Raw genomic sequence first — 23,277 nt, 5'->3', positions numbered from 1 at the left:
TTGTGTATTGGATTAGTTAGTGGAAAATCTTTAATTTAAAAGTCAGTACTTATCGGATTAATTGCATTTATTCAAGGATTTAAGTATTCAAATAATTCTATTCGATTATGTGAAACTTCCAAGGACTTGTGTGATATTATGTGATCGAGAAGAAATATTGATCCATTTATAATATTTGTTTGTTGGATTAGCAGAGTGAAAATCTTTTATTTAAAAAGTGAGCACCTGTTGGAGTACGTGAATTTATAGAAGAACTTGAATATTTATATAATTATATTGGACTATGTGAAACTGTCAAGGACTACGGTGTTATTTTTAGTTTGACTAGAAACAATTGGATTTAAAATTGTGGTGTCTTAGTTGTGTTAGCAAATTAGCAGATAAACGAATAATATCTTTCATTCAGAATACCTTTGGAAAGTTTTCCGATTAGGGAGAAATATTTTGGTATACTTTTTAAATAAATTTATATTTCAGAGAACTGAATGTGTGTTAGGTTTACCTTATATTGTGTATTAAGTGTGAACGTCTTGACGTGACACATGGACAAAAAGGAGATTCATTTGCATGCTAATGTAAGCTAAAATCGAAACTTATAGGAAACAAAAACGGCCATTTTAGGAACATTTTTCAGTCATGTAACTGTAGCTATAGTCAGTCCACTGCAGAGCTCACTGTCTTTATTTTCGAGTATCATTTACTGGTTCTTAGTGTGCAAGCTTGGGAAAATGGTTTGTCTCTGTATAATTTGAACACCCTAATATCGACCTACGAGGCGTTATTATCCATTGATATAACGATTCAATTACTGAAACGTAGCTATCCATTCATTTAACGATTCAATTGCTTCAACGTCTTTATCCATTAATTTAACGATTCAATTACTGAAACGTCGTTATCCATTCATTTAAAGATTCAATTAATTAAGCGTCGTTATACAGTTATTTAACGATTCTTTAGACGTCATTATTCATTTTTATTCGGACTGTATCATTATGGGTTTTCTTTTATTTAAACAGTTCTTTTATAATGTTCAAACAGTGCTGCTTTTGTTTTTTTAGAAAATGTGTAATAAAGAAAAAATAGTTGATGTTTATGAAGTATTGTTTAAAATATTATTGTAGCAAATAAGGAGTCTAAAAGTACCTTTCTACCCACTGAATCAAGCATCGTCAACACTTGCTTGAAGCTGGATGAATTTCGATCTTATCCCTATTTCCAGGGACCTGAAGACGACTCTCTTTATGAACGAAATAGTCATAAAGCCCGCTAATAAGTTTCCCATACTAAAAACATAAATATCATGCATTATTGAAACCCCGCAAATATATTAATGCTCATTGCCCCTTAACGAACCAAACCATCCAAACGTTTGTCTGCATTCACCTTCCATACTCCGTGAATCGAAACATTTTTTCCGCAGGCACTTTCCATACTCCATTAACCAAAACGTTATATCTACAAAGCTCTCCATACTCTATGAGTTAAATCTTTTGGCTAAGCACACACTCCATATTCAATGAATTAAACGTTTTGTTTGAAGGCAATATTCATACTCCATGTAACAAACGTTTTGTCTGATGGCCGTCTTCATATTCGATGAACATTTAATGGATCTAATGACTGGGCAAATTGTGTTCTTTTCGAAAGGAGCCAACATTGTCCTAGAATTGGCGTTATATACAAGGAATTAAAGCATTATATCAACATATTTGTATGTGTGTCGGTCTATGTTTCCATGTGTGTGTGTCCGTGAGTCTACGTGTGCGTGTATGTTGGCCTATGTGTATGCGTATGTGTGTCTGTTTGTGTGTGCAATTGGGTCTAAGTTGCGTGTATGGGTTTTGTGTGTGTGGCTGTGTGTATATATGTGTGTGCGGCTGTGGGTCTATGTGTGTGGATATGGAACTATGTCGTGGTGTGTCTGTGGGTCGATGTGTGTGTCTGTAGGTATATGTGTGTGTATGTGGGCCTATATTCGCGTGTGTATGTGGACCTTTGTGTTTTGTCTGTAGTGGTAGGTATGTGTGTATGTGGATGTATGTATGTATCTCTAGGCGTATGTGTGTATAAGTATATATGTCTGTGGTTTTGTGTGTGTGACTATTGGTATGTTTGTTTTCTATGTTGGTCTTGTGTATCTGTTAGATTATATGTGTGTGTCAATATGTCTATGCATATGTGTATGTGAGTATATGTGTGTGTATATGGGACTATGTGCATGTGATTATGTGCATATATGTGTATGTTTAGCATGTGGATCAGTGTATGTGTATGTGGATGCATGTGTCTGTATATGTGGATCTATCTGTGTATATGTGGGTCTATGTGTGTTTCTTTGGGTTTATAGGCGTGAGTATGAGGGTCTGTTAGTATTTGGCTTTGGTTTATGTGTGTGTATGTGGGTCTAAGCGTATGTGTGAGTTTAGGGATATATATTTGTGTACGTAGGTCTATCTGAGTGTATGTGCTTCTATGTGTGTGTATGTGAGTCGTTCTGTGTGCCGGTCTGTGGTATATTTGTGCTTGCGTGTCTGTGGGTTTATGAGTGCTTGCCTGTGAGCGATAGTCTGTGTTTCTGCTGGTCAAAGCGTGTGTATGTCTCTATGATATTGTTTTTGTTTTTGTTGGGAAAAGTATGTGTCTCTTTGGGTTCATTGTATATGTGTCCGTGTCTCAATGCGTGTTCGTCTGTACGTCAGTATGTGTGTGCATGTGGGCCTAATTGTGTGTATGTGGGTCAATGTGTGTGTGTGTGTGTTTGCTGGTCTATTCATGTGTGTGTGTGTATGTGTGTCTGTGGATATATGTGTGTTTATCTGTGTGTGTATGTGTGTATGTGAATTACAGTGTTTGTGTCTGTGTGCCTGTGTGTAGGTAGGCATATGTGTGTATATGCATGTGGGTATATGTGTCTTTTCTGTTTCATTAAAAAAGATCTATATATTTCACTCGTATCACACTTCTTATTCTGTTTGACACATTTAATTATTAATTTCTTTGTGCTAAGATTTTATTGAACCGATCTCATCCCTATCTGTTAGTTACATTCACTCCAGTCTGGTATCTTATACTTGAATGATAAGAAAGTTCATTATTATATTAGAATTCTTATAAATAACCGATTTTAATTTATTATGCAATTTCCATAAAGTAATGTTGAGCGTGCTCTTATTTATGCAAGATTTGCCAACAGCCTTTCTTCCACGAAAAAAGGCATCCGTGAAAAAATTCACCAAGAAAATATGTAACATTCTACAATTAAACGGTGAAACAATGTCTTACAGATACCAGTGGTAGATTTAAAAAAATGGAAATATGTTTCAGAATCTGCAGCAATAAAAAATTGTAAAAACACGTCAAGTAAAAGGAATTTTAAAGACAATTACTTTTCTTATTTCCAGAACAGAAATAGACACTCAATTTCATTAATAACGATACTTTACGAGAGATTAAAGAAGACTTCATCTGCTGTTTGCGGGAGCGTAATTATTATTAGCGCTACCCAAAATATACTTCAACTCAGATTAATGTAATTAAATACCTGTTTGGTTTACATTTAATGTAATTAAATACATGTTTGGTATAAGTTTTAATGTAATTAAATACCTGTTTGGTATAAATTTTAATGTAAATAAATACCTGTTTGGTATAAATTTTAATATAATTAAATACCTGTTTGGTATAAATTTTATTGTAATTGAATACCTGTTTGGTATAAATTTTAATGTAATTAAATACCTGTTTGGTATAAATTTTAATGTAATTAAATACCTGTTTGGTATAAATTGTAATGTAATTAAATACCTGTTTAGTATAAATTATAATGTAATTAAATGCATGTTTGGTATAAATTGTAATGTAATTAAATACATGTATGATTAAATTCATGTTAGGTATCAGTTTGAAACAGGATAATAACCTATAGCTGTTACAATTATTTCTTGTCCGTTAATTATTTTCAGGACTTTCTGGTCACGTGCGTAGTAATAATGATTCACTTTTGGGCTCTATCAATGAAACGTTCTCTTTAAACATTGGCTTGGAACGTTACTTTGGCAAGACAAAACAATAACGGGAAGGATCCAAGACTAAATATATGTTCTTTATTCAAGTATGAATAAAATATTTTTTTTAAAAATATAAAAAGAGAGGAAAAAAATATACTGCTAAACACAAATTTTGGCGATATCTTTGATTTTATATATTCGAAAATATTTCCTCACACGTTTATCCAAAAAATATAAATTTGCACATGTTCGGTTATTTATCTGGTTTAAGTCTCGTCCACACGGGATGGACAATGCGGGATGGGTCAAAAGTGTTATCCGGCATGTCGAACAAAAGAACTAATATAAAAAAACTAATATAAGAAACCGCAATGATTCAGTAGTTGACGTGCCTGACTCACGACGGAAGGAAGTTGGTTCGAATCCCACCATCGGATAAAGCAAAATCGCCATCCGTGGTGTGCTGTTTAGCAGAGCACTTCATTCCATATATTCGGCACTAAATAACCCATCTGTTTTACTGTGTAATAAGATACCGAAATAAACAAAATCATTCCCGAATGATAATCACTTCCAACCCCCATTTCCCAATCCCAAATACATGCATCGATGGTACTGAAATTTAATACCAATTTTTAAAACACCTCCATCACTATATTTTTTAATTTCTGTCTTCAGTGGTATTCATGATACATAGCTTTATGCGGACACACATATTGTCACAAATGAACATAAGAACAACGCGCACGGCGAAAACATGAAGAAAAAAGTACAACCTTAATGATTATAACAAAAAAACATATCTCTACCAGAACTTAGGATATAATAAAGTTCTGAGTTTTGCATGTCCCTCGTTTCTATTCATTTTTGAGTGTGAGAGAATTCTTGCAGTCACCGAAAACTTACAAATATAACTATATAGCTAAAATATATTAAAGAAGAACCAATTTAATGTAGATCACGATTTTTTGACTCACATGATTTAAAATAATTAATAAAGATGTAATAAATATTTAAAAGATGCTATAGCTCACAACATAACACATCAGAAAGAAGAAAGAAAATATAATTTGCCGCTCATTGGAATAATTGCTAGATAATGAGATAATGAGATGGCGATTACAGATAACACAAAAAATGTGCCAACGATTCATCTAAAAGTAAACAAAATGCTCAAGGTCTTGCTTCTAATTAACACAAGGTCTTCCTCGTTTACTGTCTGGCTTTTCTTTCAACATACTGGGCACACGTCATTTGATTCGCAGTAGGCATTCGTGTAGAATGGATTCTGACTAAACTGGTCACACTTTGCTCATGTATTATTGTAGTATTAATCTGATACAATGAATTATTGTAGGATCAATCTGAAATGCAAAGAAAACAAGATAGGTGATACGTCAAATGGTCTAAATAAAATAAACCTTCAAATTAATACTCTTAATATTTGAATCCATGTTAATGCACACTTGAATGCTGTCTAAATAAAGGTCTACATTATGTTAACGATTTAAAACGATTTAAGACTCAAACGCAGTAAGTGTGCAGAAGGTATATAATTGCCAATTTAAAAATGAAGTTTCAACAGTTACTGAGTAATATATTGATATATCGCCTAGACAAAAGTATTCAATTTCAAAAATCTTAAACTCATCACGATGATGATTTAGCACTGCAGGCCATTGCTAACCAAACGGCATGCCAAGTAGGTTTGATTAAATGAAATTTGTTGTGGGGTTTTATATTTTTAAGACAATATATATAGAAAAATATTTCACAAATTAAATTAAAACATTGCATTGTGTCTAGTAACAAAGCAACGAGTAACGATACCCAGATCATCTACATCATGTTCCTGAATCTACGCAAAACTGATGTATTCTAATAATAAATAAATAAATAAATAAATAAATAAATAAATAAATAAATAAATAAATAAATAAATATGAAAATAAATAATAATCGAAATAATTATTTACATTTAACTACATTATAATAATAATGATAAATAAAATTAAAAAAATATTATAATATTATAACTATAAAATAATGTAAAATTACATTTTATATATTACTATTTTAATTGTAGAAATTTAATTAGTACAAAATTAAAATTAAAATTAATATACAAAAAATATGATACAGTAAAACATTTTATCACATTAACGACTTGCAGTCCAGATATCACAGTCAAAGTCATTGAATAAGTTCATGCAACCTATTTAAAAAATGGAATATTTTCTTTACAAAATCAAGATGTTGGATAAACTGGGTACTTTTGGTGGAATGTTAATCAAGTTTTAGTATGCAATATGCCAATATAGGAAAACCCTAAAATTAACGAAACCAACTCCACGAAGCAGAAAAAAGTGACGCTAGCTTGGTCATAAATGATCTCTAGTATAACCACAATTGATTATAGCAGGTTAATATTTGAAAACAAGCTGGGCATAGGCATTGACAATGAAAGCCGGAAGATTCATTTGTAATAATAATAATAATAATAATAATAATAATAAATAATAACAAATAATAATACTAAAAATGATAATGCTAATAATAATAATAATAAAAAGAACTAATAATAAAAATACATAAATAAATAATAAAATAAAAACATTAATGAGAATAATTATTTAAATGTTATAAAATTATAATACTCAAAAAAAATACGAATGTATTATAACATAATAGCTATAAATAATATAAAATTAAATTCAGAATTTAATTTTAAATTTTGTATAAGTTAAATAATAATAAATAAAAATTTAAATAAATATACAATAGTTATGAAATAGTATAAAATATATATCTAAATCATATTAATAAATTTAAATTTAAATATTTAAATAATAAAAATAATAGCAATAATAATACTAATGATAATAATAATAATAATAATAATAATAATAATAATAATAATAATAATAATGATAATAATAATAATAATAATAATAATAATAATAAGATGAGGTTTTTTAAAGTTAAAGACAAGAAAGACTTGTCGTTAAAGACTGATTTAAAAAAACGAGCATTGACGCTAGTAACGGTTAGTTCTCAAACAGGTGGAAATTTGGTAGTAAAAGTCAAACATTAATCGTAGTGTTGTGGAAGTCGTATTTTACTATCAAGGTAAAAGTGCAGAGTTAATGACCTTCTCATTCGTTTTCATCTTACACAGCAGTATCTCAAAATGTAATAACATATGTCTATGTCAACTGATACTGTTCTATTCGTATATAGACATTTCGGTTACAATACATAATACAGTTTAGCACATGTATTTTCATTTAAGACACGTGGTTTTATATTATTGACAACAGCGACTGCAAAATTGTGAACAAAGGCAATGAGGCATATGAAGTTTTTGACTCCAATGCAACTTGAAATCTTCGAAACCAAATTAGTACGTCTTTTCTATATAGGTTATTGTTGTTGGTGTTATAAGGTTTAAATCACAATTTGCATCACGATAGTCTATACACGTCGGTCGGTATGAATGGTTGAGGATGTACACTGGAAAACCCGAGAAAGAACCACTGACCTACGAGAAGTTATTGGCAATCTTTCTCACGTTTCCACATTGGCCGAGCCCAAGACTCGAGCCTACGCATATGTGAAATGGTACTTTCAAGATACCCACTTGAAAGAAGTCGCTGAAGACGAAACTCTTTAACGCTCGGGTAATATTTGCATAATCGTCAGCATCTGAATAATCGTCTTGCATGTATTCGTATGCACAAGGACTGTTACACGGATCTTAAACGCAGAAAACTTCAATTTAATCAGTAATGGGCGGTAAAGGATTGTTCCAAAAGGGCTTCGATCGACTGGTCAAATAGTCCGGGTTTTCGAAACTATAAGTATATTAGTTTAACAGGAAAACTAACGGGGATACAGGGCAAGTTAGAACAAGTCGAAATTAAAAAATATAGTACGAGCCAACTGGCATTAAGTACGGTTATTCATTCTAGTAATTTCCTACCGGATAAAGGACATTTTCCACAAGATTTTCGACAATTTGGTACCATCCACGTTGGATTCTTGTCACATTCTCCTGCCCGAGCCCAGCTTTGACATTGAAATTCGTCGTACTTGTCTGTACAGTTTCCTGAAAAGTAAAAGGTTTTTTTAAAAACCTCTGTGTTATATGTAGTGCAACACTCAGAAAATTCGGAACGTTTTGTATAAGTGACCTTTATATTAAATTCTGTAACAATAATACTAACTGTGCCTACGTCTTTTTAAATCATGTTTTTTTTTATTCTTTTTCTTTTGTCTTTTTAAATTTATTTTAACCCCAACTCTGGTGGACAAGACATCAATACAAGCGATATTTTCTTACAAGACAACAATTGATGCACATTGTTTTAAGAATCTCCATGCTAGAAAGTATTTTTAATTATTCTAATTAAAATTAACTTAGACACTTCAATCCTTTTCTATTCATGATAGGATCATTCTTTTACAGTCCTATTCTAAAGGTAACTGTTCGAAACTGCACCTAGTTTTCGATTATATATATGGATGTATGTATGTATGTATGTATGTATGTATGTATGTATGTATGTATGTTCAACTTCACCTTGATACGACAATGACTCCAGAATGCCAATAGAAATAACGATCTTAATATAGAGCCAGGAAATAAGTGATATAGTATGATTGGTTAGCACTTGGAAAAATGAATATTCGTACTTTTGTCAATAGTTTCTCGAAATAGTTATTTCACTTTAAATTAAATAATTGTTTCCCATTGCTAGCACTATTATTATGTTCACTTTAAAATGAAACAAGGTTGTCTTTCAACACTTCTGATCAATCATGAGCATTATTCACTATAAAGATGATACAAGTTTATGTATTACATTTTTAAATCATTCACACTAAGGACGAATACTTCATGAAAGAGTATCATATCAAATCATCCATCGTGATGTCGTAAGTTTAAACGAATTAATTCAATAAAATTTCACTGAACATATAGTTTCTATAATTTATTAAGTATAATCCAAACAGAACGATATTATTGTTTCGTAATTAACACACCAATATCAGGAGCTGGGTATAGGGCTGGACCAACGAGAAGCTACTGGCAATTTTTCTCACGTTTTCACATTGGCCGAGCCCGAGACTCGAACCTACGCATATGTGAGACGGTATTATCAAGATACCCACTTGGAAGAAGACGCTGAAGACGAAACTCTTTAATGCTCGGGTAATATTTGCATAATCGTCAGTATCTCAATAAATGTCTTACATGTATTCGTACGCACATGGACTATTATACGGATCTTAAACGCAGAAAATTCAGTTTAATCAGTAATGGGCGGTAAAGGATTGTTCCAAAGGAGCTTCGAGTGACTGGTCAAATGGTCCGGATTTTCGATACTATAATTAAATTAATTTAACTGGAAAATCAAATGGGGGGACAGGGCTAGTTAGAAGAAGTCGAAATGTAAAAATATAGTACGAGCCCTATGGCATTAAGCCCGGTCATGCATTATAGTAAATTCCTACCGGATAAAGAACATTTTCCACAAGATCTTTGGCAATTTGGTACCATCCATGTTGGATTCTTGTCACATTCTCCTGCCCGAGCCCAGCTTTGACATTGAAATTCGTCGTACTTGTTTGTACAGTTTCCTGAAAAGTGGAAGTTTTATTAAACCCCGGTGTAATATGGAGTGAAATAATCATAAAATTCCAAACGTTTTGAATAGGTGACCTTTTTATTAAGTTGTATAACATTAATACTAACTGCATCAACTTTTTAAATTAAATTTTTGGTTTATTCTTTTTCTTTGGTTTTATTGAATTTATTTAACCCCAAATATGGTGAAAAAGAAATGAAGAGAAGCGATATTTTCTTATAAGGATGGATGTACTTTCTTATAAGAATATTCATATTAGAATGTATTTTTATTTATTGTTAGAAACATTAACTTTGACACATCTCACCTCTTTCTATTAATGATGGGATAATTTTTTCACAATCCTATCCTAAAGGTAACTGTTCGAAACTGCAGGCGGATTTCGGTTGAATGTATGTATATATGTAGTATGATTGGTTAGCCTTTGGAAAAATGAATATTCGTACTTATGTCAGTGGTTTCTCGAAATATTTATTTAATTTCCAATTAAATATGTGTTTCCCTTAGCTATCACAATTATTATGCCCACTTTAAAATGATACACTGTTGTCTTTCAACACGTCTGAGCCAACATGAGCATTATTCACTATAAAGATGATACAAGTTTATGTACTACACATTTTAAATCATTCACACTAAATACGAGTACTTCATGAAAGAGTGTCATATCAAATCATCCATCGTGACGTCGTAAGGTTAAAAAAATTATTCAATTAAATTTCACTGAACATATAGTTTCTATAATTTTTTACTTATATTCCTAAGAGAATGATGTTATCGTTTCGTAATTAACACGACAATATCCGGAACTGGGGTTGGCGCTGGACCAACGAGAAGCTACTGACAATCAATCTTTCTCACGTTTCCACATTGGCCGAGCCCGAGACTCGAACCTACGCAGATATGAGATGGTACTCTAAAGATACCCACTTGGTAGAAGTCGCTGAAGACGAAAATCTTTAACGCTCTGGTAATATTCCCATAATCGTCAGTATCTGAATTATTGTCTTACATGTATTCGTATGCACAAGGACTGTTATACGGATCTTAAACGCAGAAAACTTCAATTTAATCAGTAATGGGCGGTAAAGGATTGTTCCAAAAGGGCTTCGAGTGACTGGTCAAATGGTCCGAGTTTTCGAAACTATAAGTATATCAATTTAACAAGAAAATCAAACGGGGATGCAGCACAAGTTAGAACAAGTCTAAATTAAAAAATATCGTACCGACCGAAAGGCATTCAGTACCGTTATTTGTACTAGTAATTTCCTACCGGATAAAGGACATTTTCCACAAGCTCTTTGGCAATTTGGTACCATCCATGTTGGATTCTTGTCACATTCTCCTGCCAGAGCCCAGCGTTGACATTGCAATGCGTCGTACTTGTCTGTACAGTTTCCTGAAACGTTGAAGGTTCATTTCAATCCCCGTGTAATATGCACGGAACGTTTTGTATAAGTGAACTTTATATGAAGTTGTTTAACATTGATATTAACTATGCCTACTTCTTTTCAAATATCTGTATGTATTTATGTGATGTATGTATGTATGTATGTATATATGTATTTATGTATGTATGTATGTATGTATGTTCAGCTTCACCTTGGTACGGCAATGACTCCATAATGCCAATACGAATAACGATCTTAATATAGAGCCAGGAAATAGGTAATATAGTTTCATTCATTAGCCTTTGGAAAAATGAATATTCGTACTTTTGTAAGTAGTTTCTCGAAATAGTTATTTATTTCAATTTGAATTTTTGTTTCACATAGCTAGCACTATTATTATGTTCACTTTAAAATGATGCACAGTTGTATTTCAGCACGTTTGATCCAACATGAGCAATATTTAATATAAATATGATACAAAAAGAATGCATTACATATGTTAAATCATTCACAATAAAGAAATGGACTTCCTGAAAGAGTGTCATAACAAATCATCCATCGTGACGTCTTAAGTTTTAAAGAATTATTTCAATACAATTTCAGTGCACATATAGTTTCTATAATTTATAAATTATAATCCTAAGAGAATGATATTATTCTTTCGTAATTAACACACCATTATCCGGAGCGGGAGTTGTGGCTGGCGCTTTTGTGGGTATTGGTTTGTCACATGCACGGCACGACTTTTGACAATTTGGAATCATCCACAGAGGATTAGCCTCGCATTCACCTTCGACAGCCCAACGGTCACACTCAATGGAATTATTGTGTTTGTTTTGGCAACCAGCTGCAAAAGTAATTTCAAAAACCGTTACCCTGTCACAATGCACAAACAACACATACTTCAATTTACTAAATGGCCAACCAATGGAGAAAGTGAAGCATGTTCATGATAGAAAAAGTGGCAAAACACAAGCTTGTTCCAGGATTGAAATCATTTGGTTTGCTCAGACATTATCCTCACTCGTGGATTAAAATTATAAAGTCATTACTTCCTGAAGATATGAAATACATTTTTTTTTTAAAATCAGAAATAAAAACTTAATACTTATTGCTATTCATGACTCAAATTTCTTTAATGGAAAATAATAACTTTTACACAATGGTGAAAGTGTTTATATGTTAATATTATACACACTATGTGTGTAGCATAACCAGTTAGAGACCATGACACTATGTGTGTAGCATAACCAATTGGAGACCATGACACTATGTGTGTAGCATAGCCAGTTAGAGACCATGACACTATGTGTGAAGCATAACCAATTAGAGACCATGACACTATGTGTGTAGCATAACCAGTTAGAGACCATGACAATATGTGTGTAGCATAACCAGTTAAAGACCATGACACTATGTGTGTAGCATAACCAGTTAGAGACCATGATACTATGTGTGAAGCATAACGAGTTAGAGACCATGACACTATGTGTGTAGCATAACCAGTTAGAGACCATGATACTATGTGTGAAGCATAACCAGTTAGAGACCATGACACTATGTATGTAGCATAACCAGTTAGAGACCATGACACTATGTGTGTAGCATAACCAGCTAGAGACCATGACACTATGTGTGTAGCATAACCAGTTAGAGACCATGACACTATGTGTGTAGCATAACCAGTTAGAGACCACGACACTATGTGTGTAGCATAACCAGTTAGAGACCATAACACTATGTGTGTAGCATAACCAGTTAGAGACCATGACACTATGTGTGTAGCATAACCAGTTAGAGACCATGACACTATGTGTAAAGCATAACCAATTCGGAAAAATTAAACTATGTGTGAAGCATAACCAATTAGGGACAATGAAAGTCTGAAAGGTATTTTTGAGATTTGAAGCAACGTTTAAAATAATAAATTTAAGAATAAATTCCCTCCTAATTATGAGAGCAATCGTGTCATATCGATCTCATAGTAAGGGTTAGTATATATTAATGGGATGGAATAACTATCTCCTAGTAAAGATAGTTATATAGTAAAGGAATGTAATGATTATCTCCCAGTAAGGGTCATTATAAATTTAAGACGTGGAATGAATATCTTTTAAAAAGGGTTATTACTTACTAAATAAACTAAATTACTATCTCATAGTAAGGATCTTCATATACAGAAGTAATGGAGATGCCTATGCTATTAATGGTAATTATATAGTAAAGTGATTGAATGACTATCACCTATTAAGAATAATTATCAAATGAAGTAATGTATAGTAAGGTTCATAACATACTACAGTATTTGAATAAGTGCCGTGTCTCTCAAAGCCCATAGGGTAATACCTGAATGACTATTTCAACATTATTCCTGTTGGTACAATCTGAAGATTTTAAATAGATCTAATCGTAGTGTTCAGTAGGATACTACTAAAAAGATCCAATTAATTTTCATCAACATGTACCCTGCACGGCCGATATATGGCTTATTGTACGTCACTACAGATTAAAAATACTATATATATATATATATATATATATATATATATATATATATATATATATATATATATATATATATATATATTCCCTTAATTTTATCAGTTGCTTCAAAAGGAATTGGAATTTTTATTAATTCAATAGTTTAATATTTTTCTTTGTAGTTTGTGTAAGAGAATGATGGTGGTCTCAATTGCGTGAATTTACTATTTTGACTGCTTCAACACATTTGTTTGAAGTCATGTAATGGTGAATTGATCATACATTTGCTCACTCTCTCTCTCTCACTCTCTCCTACCATATATATATATATATATATATATATATATATATATATATATATATATATATATATATATGTGTGTGTGTGTGTGTGTGTGTGTGTGTGTGTGTGTATTGTCTTCGACATACTACTTTCAACACGTGAGAGTGGGAATCTCAGCTTCGTGGTATTTGAGATGCATGTATGCATCGATTGTTGTATAGGGTTTAAAGACAATGTAGTATTATCCTGGATATTAGTAAAGATTCGTTTTGATATCCAAAAAGATACAAAAGAACATAAGGAAAAATATGAAAGTCTTAAACAGTAGTATTTAGTAGAAATGTTTCTTTCAAAACGTTTAAGATCAATTGACTCACAACCTCGACTGTATGCTTTACATTTTACATGTTTGAAATAAATTCGTTACATTTTGAAGTACAACGTATGCCATTGTTTAATGTGATCATTGTATTTTTAATAAAAGTCATCAGCTCAGTAAAGTTTAAACCTTTTAATCGCATTATATACCAAACTCTAGAACCAAAAAAATCAGTACTTACCGTGACAACTGTACATTTTGTTTACGATTTCTACATCTGTGTATGACAGTTCTTTCATGTGCACTTGTCCTATGCTAGCCTCATTTCCTGGGTACTTGACACGCATTGTTTTCAACCCTCGACTCTTGGAGAAATCCTGAAAGCATGATATAATGTAAATACATTCTACCCGACTGTGTTCTGACACAAGTAAAAGATGTATATCTGACACAAACAAACGTTGTATTTCCCATCTTAGGGATGATATAATGTAAGTACATTCAACTGCACTTTGTTCTGACACAGACAAAAGGTGTATGTCCCATATTATATCAGTATCATATGAACTCGGTGTTGATAAGTTGAGAAAGAAAATAGAAAAGAAATAAAGATGGCGATCATCTGTCCGCCATTTTACTTGAATTCTTCATACATCGATACAACATGTTGGCCTCTACTATCATATTTCTATCAAGATGACAGTCAGCCGTGGTGTTATCGCGGTGTGAAGAAGCATAGCAGACGAATGATCGGAAGAAATATGTTCCTAACTAGATCATCGACAACAGAAAACCCAAGAAACAGACAGATGGTTACATTATTTAAAACTAGAAATGGTTTTATTCAGTTTTTTAACGCTAACTGGAATAATGAGATATATCTTAGACAAAAAAATATAACATATGTATCTGTATGGGACGTCGATGTGTCTATAATCATCGTAATAAGTAGAATAGAGGTTATATATTAATTTTCTATACACTAGACCAGAGAAAACAAAGTCTTGTACAAATGTTTGTTACCTTTCTTTAAATAGTCCAATGTTTTTGCCATGCACTTCAACACGATAACAAATTTCCTTTCTTTAAATATGTTTAATGTTGTTGTGTATGTGTGAGTGTGTGTGTGTGTTTGCGTGTGTGCTTTTATGCATATTCGTATACCTATTTACACACATATATACATCATACAAAGAAGACAAGATCAAGGAGAGTCAATGAGAATATTATCAAAGTAACAACTTACGGTGACACCGTAATGCATTACAGAAGAGTAATCGTAGGGGACATTCATCTGGTCAACGTCCTGTGATGTGTACTTGGTGAACTGGTCCAACAGACTGGGGCGCACGTTCTCCCAAATGATCTCAACATACTCGTCCCTGTCCGGTCGGTTGTGTTCGTGCACAAGACCAATCGCATGCCCAATCTCGTGTAAGTACAATCCTCTCTGTATATTAAAGATATATACTAACTATTATTATGAGTCTCTCTTCCTTTAAGCTAATGTTCACTCTCCAATCTGCATATACATATAGTTTGTTTCATAACGATTTTATACGTTACGTTCATGTCAAGAAGTTTTATATAATACTCGACTGTTGCATTACTCACTTTTCATAAAGATATGTTGATGTTGAAATTACATAATGGTATATCAGATAAAGCGTATTCAAAACTGCCATTTGTTAACTATTTACCTCAATGAAAATTTCTCTCTCATAATGTTTTATCTGAAATCATTTCAAAGGCTCATAGTCCGACATTCTGTACCCTATATTGACAAATCTGCAGTGTAAATTATGTGGACATCTCACTTGTCAGATTGGGACCATCCTACAGCAGAAAACAATTCGACATGAATAAGGTATTTCTGTCCGGTGTGTGTGAGTTCATACGTGTGTTAAAACATAATAACTGGTACATACATATCTACATCCGGCTGAGTTCAAGGAAACCACCTGCTCTCCACCCACCATTCCCAAACTTGAGAAGCATCTGGAAAGAATAGGAAAAGAGTAATGAGTAGCTGTATTTTCCTGGAAGGCAGAAATATACTGGATATTGCAAACACCGTGACATTTACTGTGCATATCAATACTCAAAGTTTACTGAACATCGCAAACTATTGTTTTGTAGAAGCAGTTGAAGGGCTGATGGTTTTGCTCTTTCCATTAATTACTACTACACCCAGAAATTACAAATTCTCGTTGTTTCAAAACCTGTTAAGGAGAGTAATTCTTATATTAGAATACTGATTTTTGTTAAATTATGAATATCTGATTTCCAAGACTAATGTCTATTATATAATTCATCCTTTTGCGCATTTAATGTTTTCTGTTCGAGCCATATGAAAGGGTAGAGTATGCATTCGTAAGTCCAACTGTCTCATTCCGCCGAGTAGCGTCACATCCGTCACAAAATAGTTTCTGCTCAAAAATGTTTGAAGCTTTTAATGGACTGAAATAAGACTTGATATGGTGCTTATGCTTATCAGGACATAGGTGATGCTAAAGTTACGGCCCCTTTCTAACCTTCACTGTTGCCTTTCAATGGCGTTTCCTCTCAGCACGCGACGAATTGAAATTACATCTTGTACTTAATTTCAAACGGACCTTTAACAAATTCCATTTCAATGTTTTCATCAAAAAGGAAATATGGAGATTTGCTCATGTATTGACTTGGAACATTGCCTTTAATGTTAGATTATGCTAAATAACGTTTCGAGGACTTCATGGGCTAAAATTATTTTTTGTCCACGAGGCTTTGCCAAAAAAAGTAAAGTTAGAATTTCCCTTTATTCTGTTATATAGCAGTCTTTAACGAAGTCGTGGCCCTTGCTTCACTTATTTCTTAATTTTTTCATCTTGGCTCAATAAACATTTGAAAATCCATGTGAATTCAAATCAAATTTATCATAAAGCAAACTTCTTCTGGTTTGATTTTTTCGGGCTAAATATTTAAAAGTTTAAGGTTTCCACTTTCGATAGAAACCTGGCTTTATTACTTTTATCGAAACACCACACACACATACACAAACACTCAAACACACACACACACACACACACACACATAATGTCTGCCATCCGAACAGGATATTTATCTTCGAAAATTATAAAGAAAGAAGTAATGTCATGTTTTATCTTCGATAAATGATGAAGTATTAAGTATGCGGTTTTAATTTTACATGTGTATATTTCACCCACAGATAACAATGCCTGGTTTCCAACAAATAAGTAATAAAGATTCCCCTATACAATTGGATTTACATTCAACCCGATGTGAAGCAACTGACGACCGATGAGTACTTCTTGAGGTATTTGGACTCTCCCTCTTCAGGCTTGTAAACCCATATGGCAATATTTAGTGTCCTTTCGTATCATAATCTAATAAAAAGAGAGGGTGTTTTGAAAGTTTATAATCCATGCTGAAAGAACGGCCTTGATACACACATATACACACACACACACACACATATATATCTATATATCTATCTATCTGTATATATATATATATATATATATATATATATATATATATATATATATATATATATATATATATATATATATATATATATATATATATACACACACCCAGTGATTAAGTACAACTGCTAAACTAACATGGATTGGTCTAGATCAAACATATCCAAAAGAGGAAATAAAAGGTGCGAAATATCTGAATTTAAAAATCTCTACGGATAAGAATGTATGCCTGTGATCCACATTCAAAATTGAATGAGTTCAATAGCAAATGCCCAAATATTCAGTTCCGAGTTGCCAGGTTCGAACTGGAAAAACTTACCCTTGTCCGTCAATGAAACTGATAAAATTGATGTCAGAAGACGTGGCCTCTCTAAATTGGAGACAAGTGTTACGCTCCCATTCCGTCATAGCCTGCCGGACCATGTCCTGATCTCTCTGATCTATAAAAAATACAATGTGTACAGTGTACAAATGTGTAAGTGTCCCTTGGCTATTGAAATGATATGTGGACAATCTTGTATGGATATTAACTAAATACGAAATTGTATGACACCAGTGTAATCACTTTTTGTTAGTGGCAAAATATGTTGCACAACAAGTATGTACTATCTTTTTATATATACAATCAGCATGCATGTGAAATTCTATTCTTTATATAGCCTTGAAGATACTTTAATTTCTACCAGATATTGTTATGTAACGTTTGCTTTTGTTATTTCTAAACTTAATCGGAAACTATTTCGATCTCATCTTATATCCTCTACAACGTGGACATGAGTTGCCCTTTTATACTGTGTGGGCTTGAAATGCCTTATATCCGTAACGCTCTGTTCCTAAAGTTGTCTGATTTCCGTTACTTTATGTGCCTCAGAGGTCGTATTTCCGTTGCTATCTCTCCTTATGTTGCTTGTTTCCGTTAGTCCTCATTGTCTTAAATCCTCTACTGTGTGTCTGAGTTATTCTATTTCCGTAACTCTCTTGTCTTTGTCTGCTTTATTTATGTTATTGTGTGGGTCTGAGTAAGCAAAATGTATTACGTGTTTTTCTTTTGTCATCCTCTAAGGATTGTGTATGAACCGGTAAAGATTGATACAAACATTAACGGAAATATGACAACTTGTGCGAACACGCTTCGGTAGTCTTATTGCTTCATAAGTCACCCGTCCCAAATAGAAAGAACATTTACACTGGTATACGAACAATTATTTCATCGAACAGTGTAGAAGAAAAATAGTATAGCTAATTAGGAAACCTTTTGAGGCATATATCATTTCTCTTAATATATATATATATATATATATATATATATATATATATATATATATATATATATATATATATATATAATGCATGCTTCTTCTTTACATCTACGTTAACTTACTGAAATGTCTCGGGTGGAAACGATATGGAATTACTCCGTTTGTCCAACGTAAGATTGGATTGCGAATAGCTTTACGCTTTTTTCGAATCTGTGTATTGCTGCAAGAAATTATACATCTATAAAATGAGAAGAAGAGAGAGAGAGACAAATGGGTGATAATGTATTTTCCGACTTAAACCTAACCAAAAATTTAGAGAACTATTGTTTAAATGTTTTTAAAAAAACATTGCAGCGTATTTTTCAAGTGGAAAGCTCATATAAATAAACTGGTAGAGTAGATATTTATTCATATTTAATCATTAATTCAAAATTCACATTGATATTCATGACAGATATATAACTTTCAACTTAATTCGCCAGACTTTATGGAAAATATATCCAATACACATATGGTTGCCCATCCATAGATTTTATTTTTCTGCCAATTTTTTAAGGAAGTTTAGCTGTTTCGAAACAGATTTCAACATAAAGAAGAAGATGTAGCAGATGAGAATAAGGAAGAAGAAAGATGGTAGCGAAGATATGAAGGCAAACGTTGTTAATTCTTGTTGTTGTCAGAGAATCGCCTTCAATTAACACGAAATTCGAACATTTGGACTTCCCCCGACATTTAACATACCTGTTCGGTTGTTTATAAAGACTGTAGTATTGTTGTTTGGACAATAACATGTCCAGCTCCATAAGGATGCCATCATGCATACTTTTTATATTGATGGTATCTATAAAAAAATTAAACCATATAAATTAAATTGTTAAATTCAATGCTGTTATTCTTCTCTCTATCACAACCACTGTTATTCTTCTCTCGATGACACACATTGTTATTCTTCTCTTGATCACACACACTGTGATTCTTCTCTCGATCATATCTTATTACCAGATGGTCATAGATGCAATTTTAATTAGATAAAGAGAGACATATTAGATTCGTTTAATATGTTACTGTTTTAAATGTGGGTCCTACAACTTGGATGGTCTTATCGATTATCTAAATTATTTTAATTTCGAATCTTGCAACAAATGACAATCAAACTGGTGAAGCAATGATTATAAATTGAGTACCCTAATTTAATGCTGCGTTGAACATATGCTTGTCGTTCTATGCAAGTTAAACCCTGAAGCATGCTGATGCTGCCGGCCAATATCATTACTGACAAAGGTATAAACAATCACTCCGTTTATAAGAATACAGGATCATTGTCATGAGTTTGCAAGCAACGTTCAGTAAATACTGAAATATTCACAACAATTATCATGGGGTAAGTGTCTATTTAATTGGTGATATGCTTGTTGGTTAGGCGAATTTCTGTCTTCACGATTGATACATTAACAAATTGAACTCATCCGATCGTGTAGCTATATACAAAATTAATATTAAATTTCTTATCTACATCACGTAGCTTTTGTTTTTTTCTGTTCAATCATTAAAAAATGTTAAATGCATTTTCATTAAGTGAAACTTTGTTTCGAAACTATCGTCTATAAACATGAGCAAAACTTAATATTGTTTCTATTATGTGTGTTTTTGTTGTTGTATTTTTGTTGTTGGGCATGTTTACTTCGAGACAGTTATCGGACTGGGACATTTCGGATACACCAAATGTTGTAATAGATATAAAGTAAATATACGCCATTTGACTGAATTGTAATAACACTGTCTTCTGAGCCCTACCACTGTACGATTGATTGTGATACATTTAAGTAAGTATAAATTATAATTTATATGCTTGTTACCAACCTTTGAGGCCTCCCATAGCTTCCATAATGAGCTGATCCATGGTTTTGTTTGTCGGAGATTCTCGTCCAAACATGTTTGGATAGGTAATGTTGTCCTTCTGTAATTCCTCTGTTATGTTCTGCCCATTGCACCAATACCATAGAACAACCTAATAGGATATCAACAATCAGCACCAATGCAATACAACAAACTTTAAAGATTTCAACAATCAACATCAATGACATAAAACAACGTAATAAGAAAGAAACACTAGTCTAAACATAATTACGAAACAATTATCATGGAGGAAAAGTCTGAATATATATGATAGTAAATAAGTTCAAATCTTTATTTGTACAAGAATAAAGAATCAAAGTTTATCTGTATTTTTAATATCATGTTGACTATTAATTAGATGACTGAAAATAAATGTTGTAATTTTAAATTTAGAAGCAAATATAATACAACAAACATGTGTGTCTTTGCTGATCAAGTTGTGTTGTCGTGAAGTATGAAGTGTAAGATACAATAATTGATAAAGCACATCACGTCAGATTTATTGACAACAGAGTTCACGTCACAGGATTGACAAAGTACCAGATAAATACTCTGAAATGATATATTAACTGTCTGCTGTCTGATGATTTATTATATTAGATTGTCAAAGAACAAGCTATTAAAATGAAATGTATCTAACAGCTAATGATTTTTCAATTAGTTTGTAGAAATTACATTTGTGTACTATAACCACAACAAATTTAATCATGGCATGATACTTACATAGACAGACAAAAATCCAGCAACTTGTAAGTGCATGGCTGTTATTACACTTCCAAGGTATAAATTGGTTCTCTTCGTCTCTTCTGAAATGTAATATGTACGTTATTATGTGTCTCTTTGTTTATACACCAGTCCTCCTGTGACGCTGTTGACAATTATCTGTTCCTTATCAATTTAGAAGTTAGCAGCGTTTTCGATTCTTGGTTCATTATTCCGTCTGCGCTATTTTCCTGGCTTTATATTCACAGAGTAAAAGGATATTTAACCACAGAATCAATCCCATTTGATGACGCCATTGGATGTTATTGTCCATACTGATTCATGCGCATCCGTTTGATGAACACGTACTTGAATCCGGATAGTAATTCTGTTTGCAATCATGCAGAATATGGTGCAACTTTCTTTAAACGGTACCCTAAATAATCATGCCATAGATTTATAGAAACTACATATGGTGTTACACTTAGGAAACTATTTCCGTTTTTCCCAGTTAGTCACTTTTTTTTTGACCATCATTTAATTGTGTTTAACGAACAAAATACCCCAGTCAATACATATGTATGTCTGCATGTGTATATATGTATGTATGTACGTATGTATGTATGTACGTATGTATATATGTAAAAGTCTTGCCATCACGTAGTGAAATAAGATCACGCGTGATTTTATCATGGTTACGAAGTGAATGCTACTAAATACTTTTTTAATGCAAATAATTTTGAAACTGCTGGATATTTAAGCCATCCAATTTTTCTCTCTTCTTTCCTTAATTTTTGACGTATCGTTATTCTTCGTATTCGTCGAACCGAACCGTAATAAACACATACATTCATGCATACATATATACATACATACAGACACACATACATACATACATAAATACATACATACATACATACATACATACACACACACACATAGATACATACATACATACATACATACATACATACATACATACATACACACATACGTGTAATCTCTTAAATGTATGACCTCTTACATAAATATACGTTGGGTATATTATATATGTTGCAATGCATTTTTATGTACGCATATGTAATGGGCAAAAGTAGTTTTGTCTTTTTCACTAAGAGTAAAATAGCGCAACATGTTTGGTAGATGTTTGTTGAATGTTCTCTTTGCGGTTGTTCGTTTATTCCCATGTAACATCAGGAGATTCGATCAACTGATTCTAATCCACGTTTTAATTATGTACGTGACGTAAGTGGTAAAAACGTTTTGCAGGTGGGCGTACTAAATTATTGTCATGCACGTACATTTGACGAATCCTAGAAAAGTACTGTTAGAACGATATAATTAACTTGGAAATTAAGATGAAGCAGAGACGTTTTCATCCTTTCATGAGACTGAAGAGTTCATGAAAGTGAGTATTATAAAAGATACGTTTGCATTTATACGAGAAGTAAAAATATAATAGCACTGGCTACATAACTGCTTATAAAGTGTGCATGTGTGTGTGGCACACGATACGTTCGAATCCTTGTCAAATCTTACAGTATTTTTGTCTAATGCCCATTTTAATTAGGTACGTTTTGCTCTGATTTGAATAAACACGCTGATGTACGCTGGCAATTGAATTTAACGCTTGATACCAAAGAGCTGGGTTGACGTTTGACTAATCTTGGTCCTAAGTGAAGTTATAATGTTAATTTTGCGAATAATATATGGGTATTTCACATCAGCTTTGTGTTCTGAATGGTTACTTGACTTTACAGTGTTTTAACGCAAAATGCTTGATAAACAGACGGTATG

At 32.5% G+C, this 23,277-nt stretch overlaps 1 protein-coding gene across 1 annotated transcript; it reads right to left on the bottom strand.

The window, feature by feature from the left end:
• Window positions 1-4,098: 4,098 nt before the first annotated feature.
• LOC149800470 (zinc metalloproteinase nas-13-like) lies at window positions 4,099-21,711 on the bottom strand. The gene is made up of 13 exons (XM_089960099.1): window positions 21,502-21,711; window positions 20,743-20,890; window positions 19,624-19,723; window positions 19,005-19,102; window positions 17,943-18,063; window positions 16,064-16,133; window positions 15,382-15,585; window positions 14,377-14,512; window positions 11,729-11,899; window positions 10,935-11,060; window positions 9,528-9,653; window positions 7,993-8,118; window positions 4,099-5,374 (listed from the first exon to the last, which is right to left on the bottom strand). Exons 1-13 carry the CDS (start codon window positions 21,535-21,537, stop codon window positions 5,370-5,372), a joined length of 1,467 nt encoding a protein of 488 aa, XP_089816225.1. The 5' UTR covers window positions 21,538-21,711; the 3' UTR covers window positions 4,099-5,369.
• Window positions 21,712-23,277: the final 1,566 nt, after the last annotated feature.

Source organism: Sinohyriopsis cumingii, chromosome 5 (assembly GCF_028554795.1).
Source record: "Sinohyriopsis cumingii isolate HCF-2022 chromosome 5, ASM2855479v2, whole genome shotgun sequence".
Lineage (NCBI taxonomy): Eukaryota > Metazoa > Mollusca > Bivalvia > Unionida > Unionidae > Sinohyriopsis > Sinohyriopsis cumingii.
Note: the sequence above shows the minus strand (reverse complement) of the source record. Positions and strands in the feature narration are given on the sequence as shown.